Source organism: Juglans microcarpa x Juglans regia, chromosome 3S, assembly GCF_004785595.1.
Source record: "Juglans microcarpa x Juglans regia isolate MS1-56 chromosome 3S, Jm3101_v1.0, whole genome shotgun sequence".
Classification (NCBI taxonomy): domain Eukaryota; kingdom Viridiplantae; phylum Streptophyta; class Magnoliopsida; order Fagales; family Juglandaceae; genus Juglans; species Juglans microcarpa x Juglans regia.
Genome location: NC_054599.1, coordinates 2,572,401 through 2,588,661, shown reverse-complemented (window position 1 = coordinate 2,588,661; position 16,261 = coordinate 2,572,401). Strand labels below are relative to the sequence as shown.

The 16,261-nt window shown below is 35.7% G+C and overlaps 3 protein-coding genes across 7 annotated transcripts; 2 read left to right on the top strand and 1 right to left on the bottom strand.

The window, feature by feature from the left end:
* The first annotated feature begins 4,040 nt into the window (after positions 1 to 4,040).
* LOC121258548 (leucine-rich repeat extensin-like protein 3) lies at positions 4,041 to 5,001 on the top strand. The gene has a single exon (XM_041160083.1). It carries the CDS (start codon positions 4,378 to 4,380, stop codon positions 4,777 to 4,779), a length of 402 nt encoding a protein of 133 aa, XP_041016017.1. The 5' UTR covers positions 4,041 to 4,377; the 3' UTR covers positions 4,780 to 5,001.
* A 4,508-nt stretch (positions 5,002 to 9,509) lies between these two features.
* On the top strand, positions 9,510 to 10,238 carry LOC121258052 (extensin-like). The gene has a single exon (XM_041159397.1). The coding sequence runs from the start codon at positions 9,621 to 9,623 to the stop codon at positions 10,062 to 10,064; it is 444 nt and encodes a 147-aa protein (XP_041015331.1). The 5' UTR covers positions 9,510 to 9,620; the 3' UTR covers positions 10,065 to 10,238.
* Positions 10,239 to 12,272: 2,034 nt separating this feature from the next.
* On the bottom strand, positions 12,273 to 16,041 carry LOC121258051. Of its 5 annotated transcripts, none has more exons than XM_041159393.1 (9): positions 15,610 to 16,041; positions 15,132 to 15,347; positions 14,921 to 14,982; positions 14,752 to 14,841; positions 14,575 to 14,671; positions 14,410 to 14,481; positions 14,198 to 14,297; positions 13,819 to 13,931; positions 12,273 to 13,159 (listed from the first exon to the last, which is right to left on the bottom strand). In XM_041159393.1, exons 1-5 carry the CDS (start codon positions 15,793 to 15,795, stop codon positions 14,629 to 14,631), a joined length of 597 nt encoding a protein of 198 aa, XP_041015327.1. In that variant the 5' UTR covers positions 15,796 to 16,041; the 3' UTR covers positions 12,273 to 13,159; positions 13,819 to 13,931; positions 14,198 to 14,297; positions 14,410 to 14,481; positions 14,575 to 14,628. The 5 variants fall into 5 exon arrangements, with proteins under 5 accessions (XP_041015327.1, XP_041015326.1, XP_041015325.1 ...); XM_041159392.1 differs by lacking the exon at positions 14,198 to 14,297 and having other exon boundaries at positions 12,273 to 12,390; positions 12,492 to 13,159; XM_041159391.1 differs by lacking the exon at positions 14,198 to 14,297.
* Positions 16,042 to 16,261: the final 220 nt, after the last annotated feature.

Genomic DNA, 16,261 nt, shown 5'->3' with positions numbered 1-16,261 from the left:
TTTAGGATATTTTGATTTGGTTAAGAAATTCGGATGGCAAGTTTTCAGCTCATAGTACCTGGAATTTGGTGCGTGTGGTAGCTCCAAAAAGACAATGGGGGGAGTGGGTTTGGCATGTTGCATTGCCAAGAAAATTTTCAGTTACTATATGGCAAGCTCTATCTCAATGTTTGAGTGTAGATGATCGCATACGACATATTGGTATTCCTTTGGTGTCGAAATGTAAGTGTTGTGTATAAAGTAACATTGAAGACTTAAACCATGTGCTCTATGGAGGAAGGGTAGCTGCAGCTATATGGAACTTGGCTTCTAATGTATTGGGTTTAAATTATGTTGCTCACAAGACTTGGAGGGAGGTTGTTGAGGCATGGTTCAAGTGTGCAAAAGCTCTTCGCAGGTGGGAAATTTAATTGGTTTAATACCAATTATTATTATGTGGCGGCTGTGGTGTTGGAATGTTCATCAAGAATGGAAGGGAAGAGGGAGTCTATTGCCATTTTGTGGAGGTCGGTGAAGTATTGGATAAGCTGGGTGGCAATTAGGCTTAAGGCTGCATCTAAATTATTGAAAAGAGATGAGCTAATCTTGAACCAAGTACCAGTATGAGGCTCAAGCCGAGAAGAGTCATTACAGTCCCATGGAAAAAGCCAAGTGTTGGATAGTTAAAATTAAATGTTGATGGTAGTAGTAAGGGGAACCCAGAAGAATCGTGTGCAAGTGGTGTATTAAGTAATGAGGAAGGTATGTTGAAATTTGATTTCGCAATTAATATTGTTATCGGCACTAATAATAGGGTAGAATTGATGGCTTTGTTGATTGGGCTTTGGAAATGCAAGGAGCTGGGTTGTGATAATGTAATTGTTGAGATAGACTCAAGTCTTGTGATCAAGTGGCTGAGGGAAGAGAGATGTAGTTTATGGTCTATGGAGGATTTTTGGAAGGAAATAATGTGTCTTCTGCCGGGTGCAACCATTCGGTTTTAGCATGTTTTCAGGGAGGTAAATGCTGCAGTGGATTTCTTGGCTCGTTTAGGAGGAAATGGAAGCAATAATGAGTAGTTTTTGGCTGAACAAATGCCTTTACAACTCAAAAGTATTATCAGAACAGACAAATTCGGCTTGCCTTACTTAAGGAGGATATGATTTATAGTTCTAAAGTGGCCTGATTTTTTTTCTTTCTGTACATAGTGATTCTTTAATCGGTTGGAGTATGAAATGTTTCTGCTTTGTTGGTTTTGCTATTATGTCATAGGCATGTTTAGATGAGAATTGGGAATTTGATTGATTGGTTTTAATAAGTTAGTTGTTACTGTAATCACGGTTTTCTTCCGTTATAATTGAGGTTTTTTTAATAAAATGCCGGAGGTACCGCCCTCCTTTTAGCCTTTAAAAAAAAAATAATCTCTTCTCTTGCATGCAGTCATCTGCACGTACGTGTATGCAGATTTCATATTCCCAACACTTTGTCCCCTTTTCTTTCATACATTTCTTCAGGAGACCGTATTGGTCTCCAAATATGCAATCAGAGTCACTAATTGCATCCATTAAAACTTCCTAGCTAAGCCTGTCCCTCCTCATATATCCTATATTGTATTATTCCATCAAAACGTACTCAAACATTCAATATTTTTTTAATAGTACTACTCATGTTGAGTCACTAATTCATGAGGATTTTTTAGTGGAAGGGATTTTTAGGCAGGAGTTCACCAGCATTAGTGAACAAAGCACTACAAATTTTCAGGTGTGTATTTAACAAAATCCATGACTACAGTACTATCACTATGATTCCACGTACATTATTTAAATTAGAATATAATTAATAACTCTAATTTATGCTCCTATATATATATATATATTTCCCTATTATGACTCCAAAAAAAAAAAAAAAAAAAAAAACATAATGGATGGAGGAATTAGAATTGTTGATAATGTAGATCAAGTAGTAGCTAGGTAGGGGACCAAGGAAATTAAACTTAAATATATCGATAAGGTGGATGACTTTGATGTCTCAAAAAGGTAGAGGAGACCGGGAGAGTGACCTCTTTTCCTTTGATAATTGGGGCCCGGCTTAATATATATGTGAGTGATGATCAGCTGTCTTAGCTACGACTCTTAACGTGTCCATATATATGACCGACTCTATGGTATATATTTTGCTAGCTGTGGGATCTATATGTATTTATATAAGAAAAATGATAAATATACATCATTTTTCATAATATATTACATAATTATATTTTAAAATAAATGATAGTTTAGTATAATATTTTATAAAAATAACATCATTTTATAAAAATACTATCATTTTAAAATGTGTTATAAGATATATGGTGAAATGTGTTGTTTGAATATCATTATCCGAAGAGACTACTTTAATTCTTGGGGGGTAATGGCAATTAATTATATATTCATATCATGTGGTGTGCTTTATTATGGCTTCTATTTCATCGAAACTCATATTTCATCGAACCTCATGTCTCATGAGTCGTTTTCTTACTGCATGATCCATTCATGCATGCATGTGCTTATGATGTCTTGATTACAAGTACTACAGGCCAGTAGTCTAATCATCAAATTTATTGATATAAATTAGCACACCGACCTAATTAATTAAATTCTTGATCAATCCACATCGCGCGCGTATACAAATTAATGCTTAACTACTTTGATTGTAACAAGATCTTCCTTTTTTATCATGTGAAAATTAAATACGATCAATAATTATCATGCATGGACAACTCCATTAATCATGTTCGTTAATTTGAAATGAGCTTTATTATTCATCATCTCTATACATCATGCACATACCATACTTATTGTTATTTATTTTTATTTTTATTATTTTATTTTTTTAAATTAAATTGAATTAATCTATTCATCATTTATGCACCACATATTTAATAAAAAAAAATTATTTATAATATATAGTACGAAGATGACGGATAGAATTTTTAGATATTACCTGCGTGCATTTTGAGCCTTAATCATTAGCCAGATTAGCTGGTGCTGGGGCCATGCACAACATGCAGATCATCTATTCGAATAAGTTAAAGATGAGTTAATCATGTGAAATATATATTACAAAAGTTAAGCTTCGTAGGATGCAAGTTATCTTTAATTAATTGGACTCTCATCTAATATATATATAATATTTATACCTTAGCCTAGATTTGGATGAAAAATTCACTTCAATTAATCTAGTCTCATCATTATAATTTTTTCAAATTCTTATATAAAATATAATAAAAAATTTAACATTTTTAAATTCTAAAATAGTAATAATATTAAAAAAATAATATTTTATTCAACTCATTTAAAATCGTCTCAATTCATCTTTGAATCTAAACAGATCTTTCATTTGTTATCTACGGATCAATTAACTATCGATCTATATACTTGCTTTTGTAAACGTAGATATGATATACAGTACCGCCTCAACTAATAATTGCTCGATCCAGTACATCATCAACCATAATATAACTAATGATCTTAAAATCTTAACGACAATTGTGAAGTTGTTTCATCTCGTCTTATTTCATCTTATTATTATAATTTTTTTAAATTCTCACACAAAATATAATAAACAATTCAACTTTTTCAAATCTCAAAACAATAATAATATTAAAAAAATAATATTCTAACAATATTTTTTTCAACTTTCATCATTCATATAAAACTACTTATCTCATTTCTGAATCCAAACTGGTCCTAATTTTAGCCTTACTTCGATCCAAAGTTCCACCTAATCATGAGTGGCGGGCCAGATCAATTCTTTTATCATTCAAATCACACCATGCCACCATCCTTACATATATTTTTTTGATCAGCTATAGAAATTAAGTGGCATATATAATATAGTGTGCATGATATATATATATATATATATATATAGGTCATGCATGCATATTCTAGAAATAATTAATTATAATAATTGGCACTGCATCAAGCTGGGCTGGGCTCTTGTGTAACGTGGGACCCATAATTTTTGGACCATTCACATGCATGTTATGCCATTTCCCTTGAAGAATTAAGAAGCATCCTATCCTATATATGAGAAAAGTCCTTAAAAAGACCTAAGATAAAAAGTCCACGAGAACAGCATCTCTCATCACTCGTACCATTTTGCCCTCCAAAAACACCCAACAACCCCCTCCCCCTCCCCCCAAACAGAAAGGCATTTCGATCTTTTACTCCACCCCCATGCACCTAATAGCGTAACAACAATACCAACTCTGCCGCATTACCCCAACCTTCTTAATTCACCTCCCTGGCCTTGTACCCTGTTTCATTTCTTCAAAGCCATCTCTCTCCCTGGATCAAGCCCCCGCTTCCACAAAAACAACTTCCCGCTTGCAACTCTGAGTACTCTGGCCTCAATATGCCGATAAAGATAAATCCTTTCAATGACGCCCGGTTGCTGCTAAGTTTGTTCCTGGTGATCATTGCCGTTTTTACTGTCCCGGGGACGGCTGAAGGTGATGAGAAGTGCAACTCCTGCACTCAAATCTCCCCACCACCACCATCTCCGCCACCCCCTTGTCCGCCACCTCCACCGCCACCAGTTCTTCCACCACCGCCGCCTTCTCCCAAGAAGCCGCCAACCCAATACTGCCCTCCGCCGCCTGCCCCGCCGTCATCGTTCCTATACATAACTGGTCCACCTGGCAACTTGTATCCTATTGACGAGGATTTCAATGGTGCCGCCCGGGACATGGTCACGAGGTTGCCTGTTTTGGTCGGCTGTGGATTAATGTTGGGTCTTCTGCCCAATCTTTGGTGACTTCACTGCGGTAAGATTCAGAATTTACGAAGGAAAGAATTTTATGGACATATATATGTTAAGGCAAAGGTTTTTTCTTTTTATTAATGTTTTTTGGGCAAGTGAGCTCAAGATTTTAAAAGACGGGAGAAGTTGTACTCGTTTTAATCAGTAATACCCATCTTGGTTCATGCTTTATCTGAATTCAATTCAGAAATTTTCAATAACAACTTTATTCTGATCTGTTGCCAGTGATGTAAGAAATTATGTTCATATTTCTTCCTCTTCCTTTTTAGTATCGATCTGAACTCAATCTGTGGCATGACTCTTCTTTAATTCCCTGCGTTGAGTTGACTTCGTCCTTTTTTTTATTTATTTATTTTTTATTTTGCCTTGGTTTTCTTATTGATCTGATCCATAGGTATGTGTGCGCTGTTCATCTTTGCGTCTCTTTTGATTTGGCATGCAGTTTTCAGGGATAAATGTGATTAGATCTGGTTAATAAATCGAACGTCTTGGGATCAGGGTGAAAAGAAAAACTAATGCACAATTATCCTATTTGTTTTAAAGGCCAGATTTTATAAAAACTCGTACGAGTTAAGCTTGAATAAATGGATCACCCACCAGGCCAGCTCCCATGTCCACATGAACGGTCTGCCTTTAATTACTCTCCATGTCCACAACGATCTAAAAGAACGGAGAAAAAAAAAGAAAAAGAAAAAGAGAAAAATACTCTACATGGGCCTGCCTTTAATTAGTTGCTGAGGTGCCGAGGCTTGTCTTCGTATGTGTTTAGATAGTGAGATAACTGCATTATTATTTAATATTTTATTATTTATTTGTTATTATTTATTGATCATATGACATCATCTCACTATACAAACAAATACAATCGAGCTAGGCACGCATGTCGCATGCAGCCGGCGGTCATGGGATTAGTGATAAGCATCTGATGGGTTGTATCCCAGGCTAATAATTAATATGCACGCCTAAGATTAATGCCGATCTCGATGCGCCTAGGCTTGTCCAAGTTTGGTTCCGTTTATAAAGGAGTATATATATGAGATTAAATTCTAATAGTACTCCCAATTTCCATATAAAGAAAATCAGAAATTACAAATAAAAGACTAATGAATATATAATCTCTTTAAAATTAAGTACCTTCCAAAGGAACCCCATAATTATGTGTATGCGATTAGAAATTTTCTGAAATATCTCCTCAAAATGAAGGAAACCTTCCCATGCATGTTCTAATTAAAGTCTTGATCACTATTAAATGTATTTGTGTTTAATCAAGTATATATATATGGTCTCGAAGTCAGTGAGAGTACTAATTCATTCCCATTGATCTGATCTGCGTCAGTTGTCAGTGGATGAAATCAACTTTGGTTTCACCAGCCAAATTATAAGAGGGGCCCAAGACAGTACGCCTGCAACAATACCGTCTGATCTTAGTTACATGTTACTTTACACGTCATGGTCATGGGGGCGGTAATGCACGTTGGGGACAGTTTGGGTTAGTTGTTTGTCCTTCGGCTCTACTCAAAATTCAACCTTACGTGTTTGATTGGCAATATTGCATGATGTACTTGTCTCTATATGCATAGTTTCCAACTTTGCATCTCAATTATTCAATGCATCCTTTACAGCGTACAAAGCAAGTTTAAATCCAAGTTTGATTTTGACTTATTGACAAATTGTGTCGACTGTGCTTACAATTTTCATCTGATCATCATATCTAAAGCATTCATGCCAAAGTCATGTACGATATGATTTCTGTCCCAATCATATCCTTTGATCACCATATATATATATATATATATATATATGAAATACTAATCTTCTATATCCGGGTTCTAAATCTTGGTGAAATGACCCATAATTATCTTGTTGTTATCTTCATTTTCTTTTCTTTTTTTCTTTAATTTTTCTCATGTTGGTGGAAGTGAGAGATTTTCTTCGAAAAGCAGAGAAAACAATATATAAAGTGAAATTTATTAATATATTCAGCTAGCTTTGTGGAACTTTAATCTTCTATCTATATTCTTGATCATTGGAGGAAAATAATCATTGATAATTAGAAAGAAGGCGCTTATACAATATTAAATGTGAACAACTTCATATATAGAATTGTTAGGTTTTCATAGGCTATAAATGGGACTATATATATCATGGTAGGTGTTTGCAGTCGAGAATATTGACCAAATAGGGGCCCGTTTGGATACAAACATGAAATGAAATCATCTCACCTCATCTCATCTAATTTCAACTAATAAATTCATTACTATTTATAAATTATCTCAATTCATTTTATCTAATCTCATTATCCAAACAAACCCTAATTGATTCGATCCATAGTTGATTAACCAAAAGACAAAAAGAAGAAAACATGTGAACTTAAGTTTTTTAATGGGGTTGAAGTTGTTGGTAGCTATAACCACTACACACGTACGTACAAATATATTATTGTGATAGATAATTGAGAATATTTGAGAAAGATGGTCATTCCACCGACACAATGAAGTTTAGGAGAAAGTACTCCCACCCGATTTCAAACTTCTTGCTAATTCATTAATTCAGATGATCCATGCAACTTGGCCGAAGGAAACAAGAGGAAATTAGTTCTTTTAGTGTAACTTCAAATAATATATAAATTAGACGTTGGACCGACCTCCTCCTGCATATAACTTAATTTGTATGTGCATGTGCCTGTGCCTTAAATTAATAATTGGTGGTTAGGTAGGTACAATCAAATTTCAAAGCAGTTGAAAATGTACCCTAGCTTTCGTTTTTTCAAAGCAAATAATGAATTAGCTAGCTAGGTAGTGATCATGATCAGCTGCTTGATGAGTTGGGGTGTTGGCCGGTCTAACACGTCAAAGCCACTCAACCTCTTCTTCTTCCAGCTGCATGTATGTATACTCATGTGCCCTTGATCACCTTGTTTTGTTTGCGTGTGGAATGGGTTTTTGCGATTAACTCCAAAGACAGCAAAAGAAGTCAAGTACTTGTCGTTTTTAGCTGCATCTAGCGTTTATTCAAAACTATATATATATATAGAGAGAGAGAGAGAGAGAGAGAGAGAGAGAATTGTGAAATATGGTTTTAAGACCATCCTACGCCGTTTAAGGAAAATCTTATATTTTACATTGCAGTATTAATGTGGGTAGGATAGTCCTTATAATTATGCATGGAGTTTGGCCTAATATATAATTTTAAAGATCAGCAATTAGCAGTAAGATTTAAACGAGAATTAACATAGCTAGCTAGGGTAATGAGAAATCAAGGAGTGGATAAGGATTAATAAATATTCCTCGAATGATTTTTGAATATTCTAAACAGAGTCTGGCAAGATCAAGATCATGGCAACCTCAAATTTCAATCAATTTAGGGCAACTCCTACGTATGGGGAAAATAGGTAATGGGAAATTATTCATTTGCATTAACCCTTTCATAATTAACTATGTTACAATTTTATATAAAGTGGAGAGTAGTTTTATAAAATTAAAATTTATCAAATTAATAAAGTGTTACATTTGTATAATATTTGGTAATTGATTGTAAAATAAATTATAAAATAGTAAAAAAAAAAAGTTGTAAATATCTCATTAATACTCAATTATTATCATTAGATATCATGAAACTCTGTATTTGTTACCTTGAGAGAGGACAAATATGATCACTTGTGTGAAAAAAATATATGATATTTTATGTGATAATTTTCTAGAATATCATTGCTAAACTTATAAGAAAAACAGGGATTGGTATGGATTATTACAAACTTTGCCACTGTCATGAAAAGAGAGGAAACAGGTGGCCCCTATCCTTCTATATTGGATAGCGAAGGATCATGAGTATTTTTTTTTTAATTTTTTTCTAATAACTGAGGGTATCCGGCCAGCTTACACGTACTTCGACTAATCTCATGGGACCCTGAAGTTAACGACCGGATAAACCTTCAATAACCCTAAGGGTACTCGAATTGGTAACTATTAGAAAGCAAACCCAAAGCCGGATCATGAGTAATGATAATGATATAAACTATGTATACAGGAGGCCTTGGGTTTGCTCCCAAGTATTATGATCAATTAGAGAGTTTGATCCACAAGTGATTATGCCAAAAATCCGAGTCAACCATATTAAAAACTTGTCTGTAATTATTTGAAGTCTGAAACTTAGTTAGATGGGTTAGAACAGGAGTCATGGAAGATGGACCTGTAATCTGTCTCTTTTTGAAGTCAAGTAAGGTTTCAATTTTACTTACGAGCCCACGTTTTTCCAATACTATTTCTTTACATGATGGCTTGGAGCATCACATCCATGTGCAATTATTGCAATGCAGCTTCCTTGTACACATTATTATTATTATTGTAAGAGAAATGTTATTTTTTAGTCTTAATTTTATCATTTTCAATTATAAGCACTAACTGATATGTTATATTTTAAATAATTTTTTATTAATTAATTTATAAAATCATATAAATTTATCGCATTAATTATTGAAACTAAAGATGATGATAAAATTGAGGATGATGGGAAAATTCAACTAAAATTCTTCTGGTGAGCCTTAGGAGGCAAAATCTCAATATGCATGATCTAGAAAATTAGAAATGTGCCAACTTGAGAATTGTGATGGGATGGAGACATTGGAAAGTAGCTAGAACTTGCTTTTCACTCCCATTTTTATCGCTTAGCCCTTTTTTACTTTACTTTTCTTTTTTTTTTCCTAAAAGCTGTCATGTCTCATGACAAAAGCTACATTGATCATTCTAATAGCTTAAACCCTCCATAACACTCACCCACCTGTTTTCCTCGCCAAACCCTTTCTTACCGTTCCTCCTAGCTACCATCTTCCTCTTGCCATGGCTGAAAAGTCAGGCCAAATTCTCTCGACCCTCTTCTTGATCCTAATATTTCTGAATTTTTTGGGAATGACAAAGCCTGATGACCCGTGCCCGTATCCGTGTTATCCGCCGCCCATCGGCTCCGGCACTCCAGTAATCACAACACAGCCGCCACCGCCACCATCCCAGGTTGTGTCATACCCACCTCCAGCTGGATACAATCCTACACCGGCAGGATACGTACCATATTCCTCTCCACCACCCTATGGCAATTCACTTGGTTCCCCTCCCCCTCCTGACCGCATATTACCCTACTTCCCTTACTACTCCGGAAAACCACTTCATCAGACCGACAACTCTGCAGCAACCACTCTTGGAATTCGCTCAATACTCATGATCATAATCGCCGTAGCTAATTATCTTCTTGTCTCTGTTTCTATTTTTCCTTTCTATGTACTTTAAGTGAGCTTTTTGATTTGTAATCAGTTTGAGCGGAGATATTCATGCTGTGTTCAGTTGCAGAAATGTGAAACAATGGTTAATCATAAGTCTGAGAAGAACTTCGTCGGAGGAGGATGACCCAAGTGCTTGACTTTTTTGTTTGGTTACAACAAGGAAACTGCTTTTTTATTCCTATATAATTTTTTTTTTCTACTTTTTCCGGTTCTGTACTCACTCTTTTATGATTTGATTAGTATTTTACGACCACGAAATCATTGTGATTGAGGAATTCATTCCATATTTTTTTTTTCCTGTTTATTTTCCCCCTGTTTTTCCGCTCAATATTTAGATGAAATTTAAATTTAAAATATTACCATACTTTTTTTTGAAAAGAAACCTCAGTATACTATAAAGGTGTTTCATGTATACATCTTCTGTCAAAATCCAGACTATTGGCTATGAAGTCTGGAACTTCTTCTATCCAAACTTTTTCCTGATCTAAGTGTAAAGCAGCCTTGGCCAAATTGTGTGCAACAGAGTTTTTTTCCCTATAATCAAACTGTAAAAACCAGTCATTCCTAAGCTTAAAGACATTTCTAATATCATCTATCAAAGGACTAACAAGAGACAAAATTTCTTCATCGCTTTTCACAGCCATGATGACTGTCTGCGCATCCCCTTCAAAGATGACTTTCTTTTCTGAATATTGAGATCATTACAAATCTGCATTGCCTTCCACAGAGCTATACTTTCTGCAACTTCCGGAAACTGTACATTCCTCCTACTATCACACACCGCAAGCAGTGCCTCTCCCTCTTCATTTCTACTGATTATCCCCATCCCCATTCTCCTGTTCTTCAAGTCCAAGGATGCATCCCAATTAACTTTCACAAAATCTGCTGCAGGTCGAACCCATTTAGACTTATTAACAAGCACCATAGCCTGCTGATCTTCAGTAATAACCCTTCCATTTTCTTTCTTGAAATCCTCCAGTGTCTCAATGGCTGTGGATAACAGTCTTCTTGGGCATGTGAGTCTATTATAAAAAACATAGGTGTTTCTTCTCAGCCAGACTTTCCTAAGGATAACAGCTGCCTCTTCTAACTTAGCTTTCTCGAGTACTTTCATCATCTTTCCCCATAATGTCAGCAGATCAACACCCTCCCTCTTCCACTTGTGTATACCACTCAAGCCATTTGCCCATACATCCTTTGCTGCAGGACATTCCCAAAGTGCATGTATAACAGATTCTTCATCTCTAAAACAGATAGGGCATTAGAGGATTCTCAACAATTTTTCTATGGAACAAATTCCTCTTAGTAGGTAATAACTCATTTGCTGCCTTCCATAGGAAAAACTTGACCATATTTGGTACTTCTAGGTTCCAAATACACTTCCACCTGCTGTCCACTTGATTCTCTATAGAGGATTCCCCTTTGCACCTTTTTTTCATTTCAAGATGCAAGAAGTATGCACTCCTAACAGTAAAAACCCCTTTCTTTGAAGGTCCCCAGGATGCCTTGTCTTCTGTCCTCCCTCTGCCAAGTGGAATGCTCAGAATCTGTTCTGCTGCCTCTTTTTCAAACACAGCAGTAATCAAATCTCCATTCCATTCTTTTCTGTCTTCAAACAGCAGTTCAGCAACTTTTGAATATTACCGTACTTACAATATATTCATAATATTCTAACATATGTATGGTAATATGACTTATTCTCTATCATATTTAATTTATTATGTAAATCAATTAGTATCTTCTATTTATTTATATTTCCATTATTTCACTGCCCCCATCCACCTATAAACAGGGAAAAAGATGTTATGTATTCAATAACAATTGAGAATAGTAAAAATGTAGCCCTCAAATCTCTACCCCCTCATTTTCTATATAACCTTCACCTGCATAGAAATTCATGAAAAAAAAATTATTAATTGAATGTACAAGGAATGCTGTTCATATAAATTTTAATGATCACCTCTACCAAAAGTCTTGATTCAATTAGCAAATGTCAGATGTGAATAATCCTTGCTGGATTAAATGAAACAATTTCGATTTCTCTGATAATGCGATTTCAAAACCCACCCTTCAGGGGATGAGAAATGATAGATTTCCTAAATGTTAGCAGTAAAATTTTTTCTAGAGACCCACACCTAAGGCTTCAAAGTGGCTAACAATTTGGCATTAAAAGGCAACCGTAGATCTTTATTTTTGTTAAAAGAATAAAAAGCTCTAAATAAGAACAATATCTCTTATTAATTGATAATAATTTAAATAAATTAAGGGTTGGTACTGAAACTTTTCCTCGTATATGGTGGCAAGAGATATTGGTCTTGTGATCTTAAGATATCCTACAAACAATTTCACCATAATTATCTATTCGAACTACATGTAAAGTCAGATTTCGCATACATGAATAACGGAAGTGATACTGGTGAAGGGAAATGCTAACCTCAACATTCGGTTTTCATGATTTCTCAAATCTTTGCTATGGATGCATGCCTCTTAGCTGATAGCTTGAGGTCACTTTGCGCTTTTTATTGATTTTGCATGGTGGCAAACATGCGATTCCAAACATTTTCACAACGGTAGCTAGGAGCGGAGAACATCATGTATGGGAAGAAGAGGCGTCTTTGTTCAAGAGGCAACACCAACAACCAGATTACCCAATCCAGAACTGCTACCAATGCCACTGCTTTCCATGTCCTTCCTTGCCCTCTCATTGCTACTTCTCTGAGCTCCCACTTTTTGCTTCCCCTCAGCTCTTTGGCCTTTCATCACCTTATGGATTTCTGATACACGATGCTTATACATGCTAGTATCCCTCTCCTTTTCTCGTTCTTTCCTTCTTATGACCTTATTTTCTATCCCAACTTCAAGGAAGCAGTTTTGGTTGCTAGGTAAAGTTTGAGAGCTTGCACTGCCTTCAGAGTGCTCACCTGTTGGGCAGTTGGTCTTCTCTAAGGCATCGATTCGTTCAGTTGTGTTAACAGATTCATTGGTAGAGGAGGCTTGATCACTTCCTTCTTTCAAACATAATTTTGATCTGCCAGCAGCTCAGCTCCCTGGATTTGTTGACTTATCTCGTGCTTTATTGACTTTGTTGTTACTCGACAGTGCCTGAGAAATAAAAATGTCTTCCAATATCAACATAATTTTGGCTTTATTTGTTGCCGAGTTAAAGCTAAAAGGCTCATCATTTATAAAACCAAATACTTTTGCTATAATGAAAGAACATCCATCATTGATTGAAGAAACCATTCCAGAACATAGGACATAGAGCCTCCTGATTAATGGTCAATTATGTGGTATTAATACTCTTAAATATCTTGGGTTAAAAGAGCTTTATGTGTTAAAATAAGAGTATTAATTAGATAATGTGATTTAACCTTGTTTGGCATGTGAAATGATTTTTTTTTCTTGTCCCTGATTAAATTCAGATGGGCTCACATAGCTTATGATGCTCCAGGAGTTAGTTTGGAAAGAAGTTATCATAAGGAGGCCCATGTACAAGAGCTGAAGCCCATGAGGATTCCTAGACTTGCAACCAAAGTTTTAATTTAGAAAGGCCACGTGCAGAATGAAATGGGGCACAAGTCTCATGCCTCATGTCTTACGCCTCAATAGTTGGGAAGTGAGGGGTGCGCCTGATGCCTATGTGCGGCAGTAGTGGAACGCACGAATAAAATTGGGAGCACGCCTACGTGCTGCAGCTGGGAGCTACAATTACATCAAAATGCAAACTGGGTATGGGTAAACAAATTCGAAGCAGAGTTTACCTTCTTCCCATCAGACCCTGGTGGTACAGCTACACATGATAAAAAGAAGGCATGGGTGTTGCTTTGAAGTTTAGGCTTCTCCGGAATTGTTTTATCTCGGCTTCTGTCTTTTCCTGCAATGACAATAACTGAAGCCATTAAGTTTCTAGTAGCTTCATGATTGGCGAAGATCTACAATTATAGTAACATACTCAATTAAGATGGACACCATTCAAAAACAAAAAAAAGGATGCCATTCAATCCATATCTGCTTCATCCTTGTTGAAGAAACGACGAACTAGAAGAAAAAAAACAAGGTTTTTTTTTTTTCAAGTTGAAAATTTGGAAATTTTTTTAATAACATCAAATGAAAAAGAAAAGGGAAAAGAAAGGAACAAACAAATTTGAGAATTCTCATCAACTAATCATATGATCGAGCATCACCAGCCTCCAACCAGCAGTATTAGAGCCTTCATTACAATTTAACTAGTAGTGTCATTCTCTAGCATGCCAAGACAGCATCAAAATAATATAAATTATATCAGCAAGCAGTGAAATTAATGGATTAATTTATTTAGTAACAAAAAATATCAATTAAATAATCCCATTTACCTGCCTTCTCACTTGCATCTGATTCATCTCAGCCTCCTTGGCGTGCATTTTTTGCTGCAACTCCGTATAGAACTGAATCAGATGAGTCACAGAAGAGTAAGCTATTTAAATCTAATCCCTAAAATCAAAGAAGATAAGAATCAAATTTACAGCATTCTCATTTACCTCTTTCCTCCTTTCTGCGCGTTCATTGCTTTTGAAACTGAAAACTGCAGCACTTCAGCTTGTATCCGCCTTGGTCGAATTCACAGGACAACTAAGCCTACAAAGAAGATTACATGAAATTTCATAAGGTAAAATGATAAAATGATAAGAAAATCTCTTATGATATTGCCAATAAACCTGTGCAGTGGTTGATATCTTCTTGTTTCAGCCTTCAATGAAGAGGGTTGTGATTCACCGGCTTTCATTCTCATTGACTCTTTTTCACCACTGCAACAAGAAAAGAATCAAACCTGAGGTTCGAATCAGTAAACCATATAGGCTTTTCACTCACGAGAATTATAAGTACCTTTTATTGTCATGCACAAACTTTGCCTTCTGATTTCTAGAATCCGGTAAAAAAGACCAAGACTATTTTTTTTTATAAGTAAAAAAGACCAAGAATAATAAACAATAGAAGAATGTTGATGAATCCTAGTGTATGAACAGTCAAGATGGTTAAGACTATTGCTGATAAAATGCCTTGAATTGATTTCTCTATGGGCATTGTCAAAGCTTACCTCTAAGATTGGAGTTCTCTGTACAGTGCGTGTAGTTCTAATGTCAGTTTTTACTGAACTCTTTTCTGTACTTGTTCTTAGGGTACTCTCTCTTTCTCTTCTACTAGGACTCTTTGCAGGATCTTTAGAAGTAGTTTTGGAAATGTCTGTCAGGACTTGAGCAGGATTGGTCTGAGACTTCACTTTGGGCTTGAAAGGTCCGGTTGCAGCCCTCAACTAGAGTGAGAAAATCAAGGAGTCAAGGTATATGGTAAAATAGATGGAAAAGGGCTTATGTACGTGCATGCTTAATTAACAGTCTGATGCTAACTTGAAAATAAGAAATATCTCCAGAGCATCTCTCCAGATGCCACTATAGTTTTCTTTATTACAGCTTGTGACTTGCTATTGACCATCCAGTGATGGCTTTTGAAAGACAAGGAACTCTAGATGAAGAAATGCAAGATTTAATTATGACAATATTCTTGTAAATCCACACCTTCAGAGAAGGATGTTGCCGGCGCTCCAAGCTAGTTTTGTTAGCTTTCACAGAGGGTTCATTCTTGGGGGCTGGATCAATGCCTTTCTGTAACAAATCACCATTAACTGATTTGTCATTAACCATGGCTTTAGAGGATTCATCAGCATTTACAGCATCATCATCAAGATTATGATTTACGTCCATCTCTGGTTCTTCATTAACTGAAAGAAAAATTTCACGCCCATTTATATCTGATTCATCCTCAACTAAAGAAGCTCGTCACACCCAGCTTCGGTTTGATGCATTTCCTCAGCATTAACATCTTCAGCAACACCATCTACCAAAACATCAGCACTGTTCGAAGCAGATTCCATCCGAGGGACAGGGAACAAAACTTCAAATTTTCCATTCTGCATCCTGTCACATACTCTCCTTGATATGCAGAACCTTCAAATTAGTTCGTTGTTGATAAAAGAATACCTGTAAGCTGAAGTTACACGATTCTTCCATGTCTCCCGCCATTATCAGCAGAAAATAAGCATCAGAACTCTCCCTAGCCACCGCTCATCAAAATCAAAGGTCTTCGTTAAAATCTTATTAAACCTGTGACAGAAAATCGAGAAAGTGAGAGAGAAAGAAGGTTTTTTCAGTCACCTTAAACACGCATTTT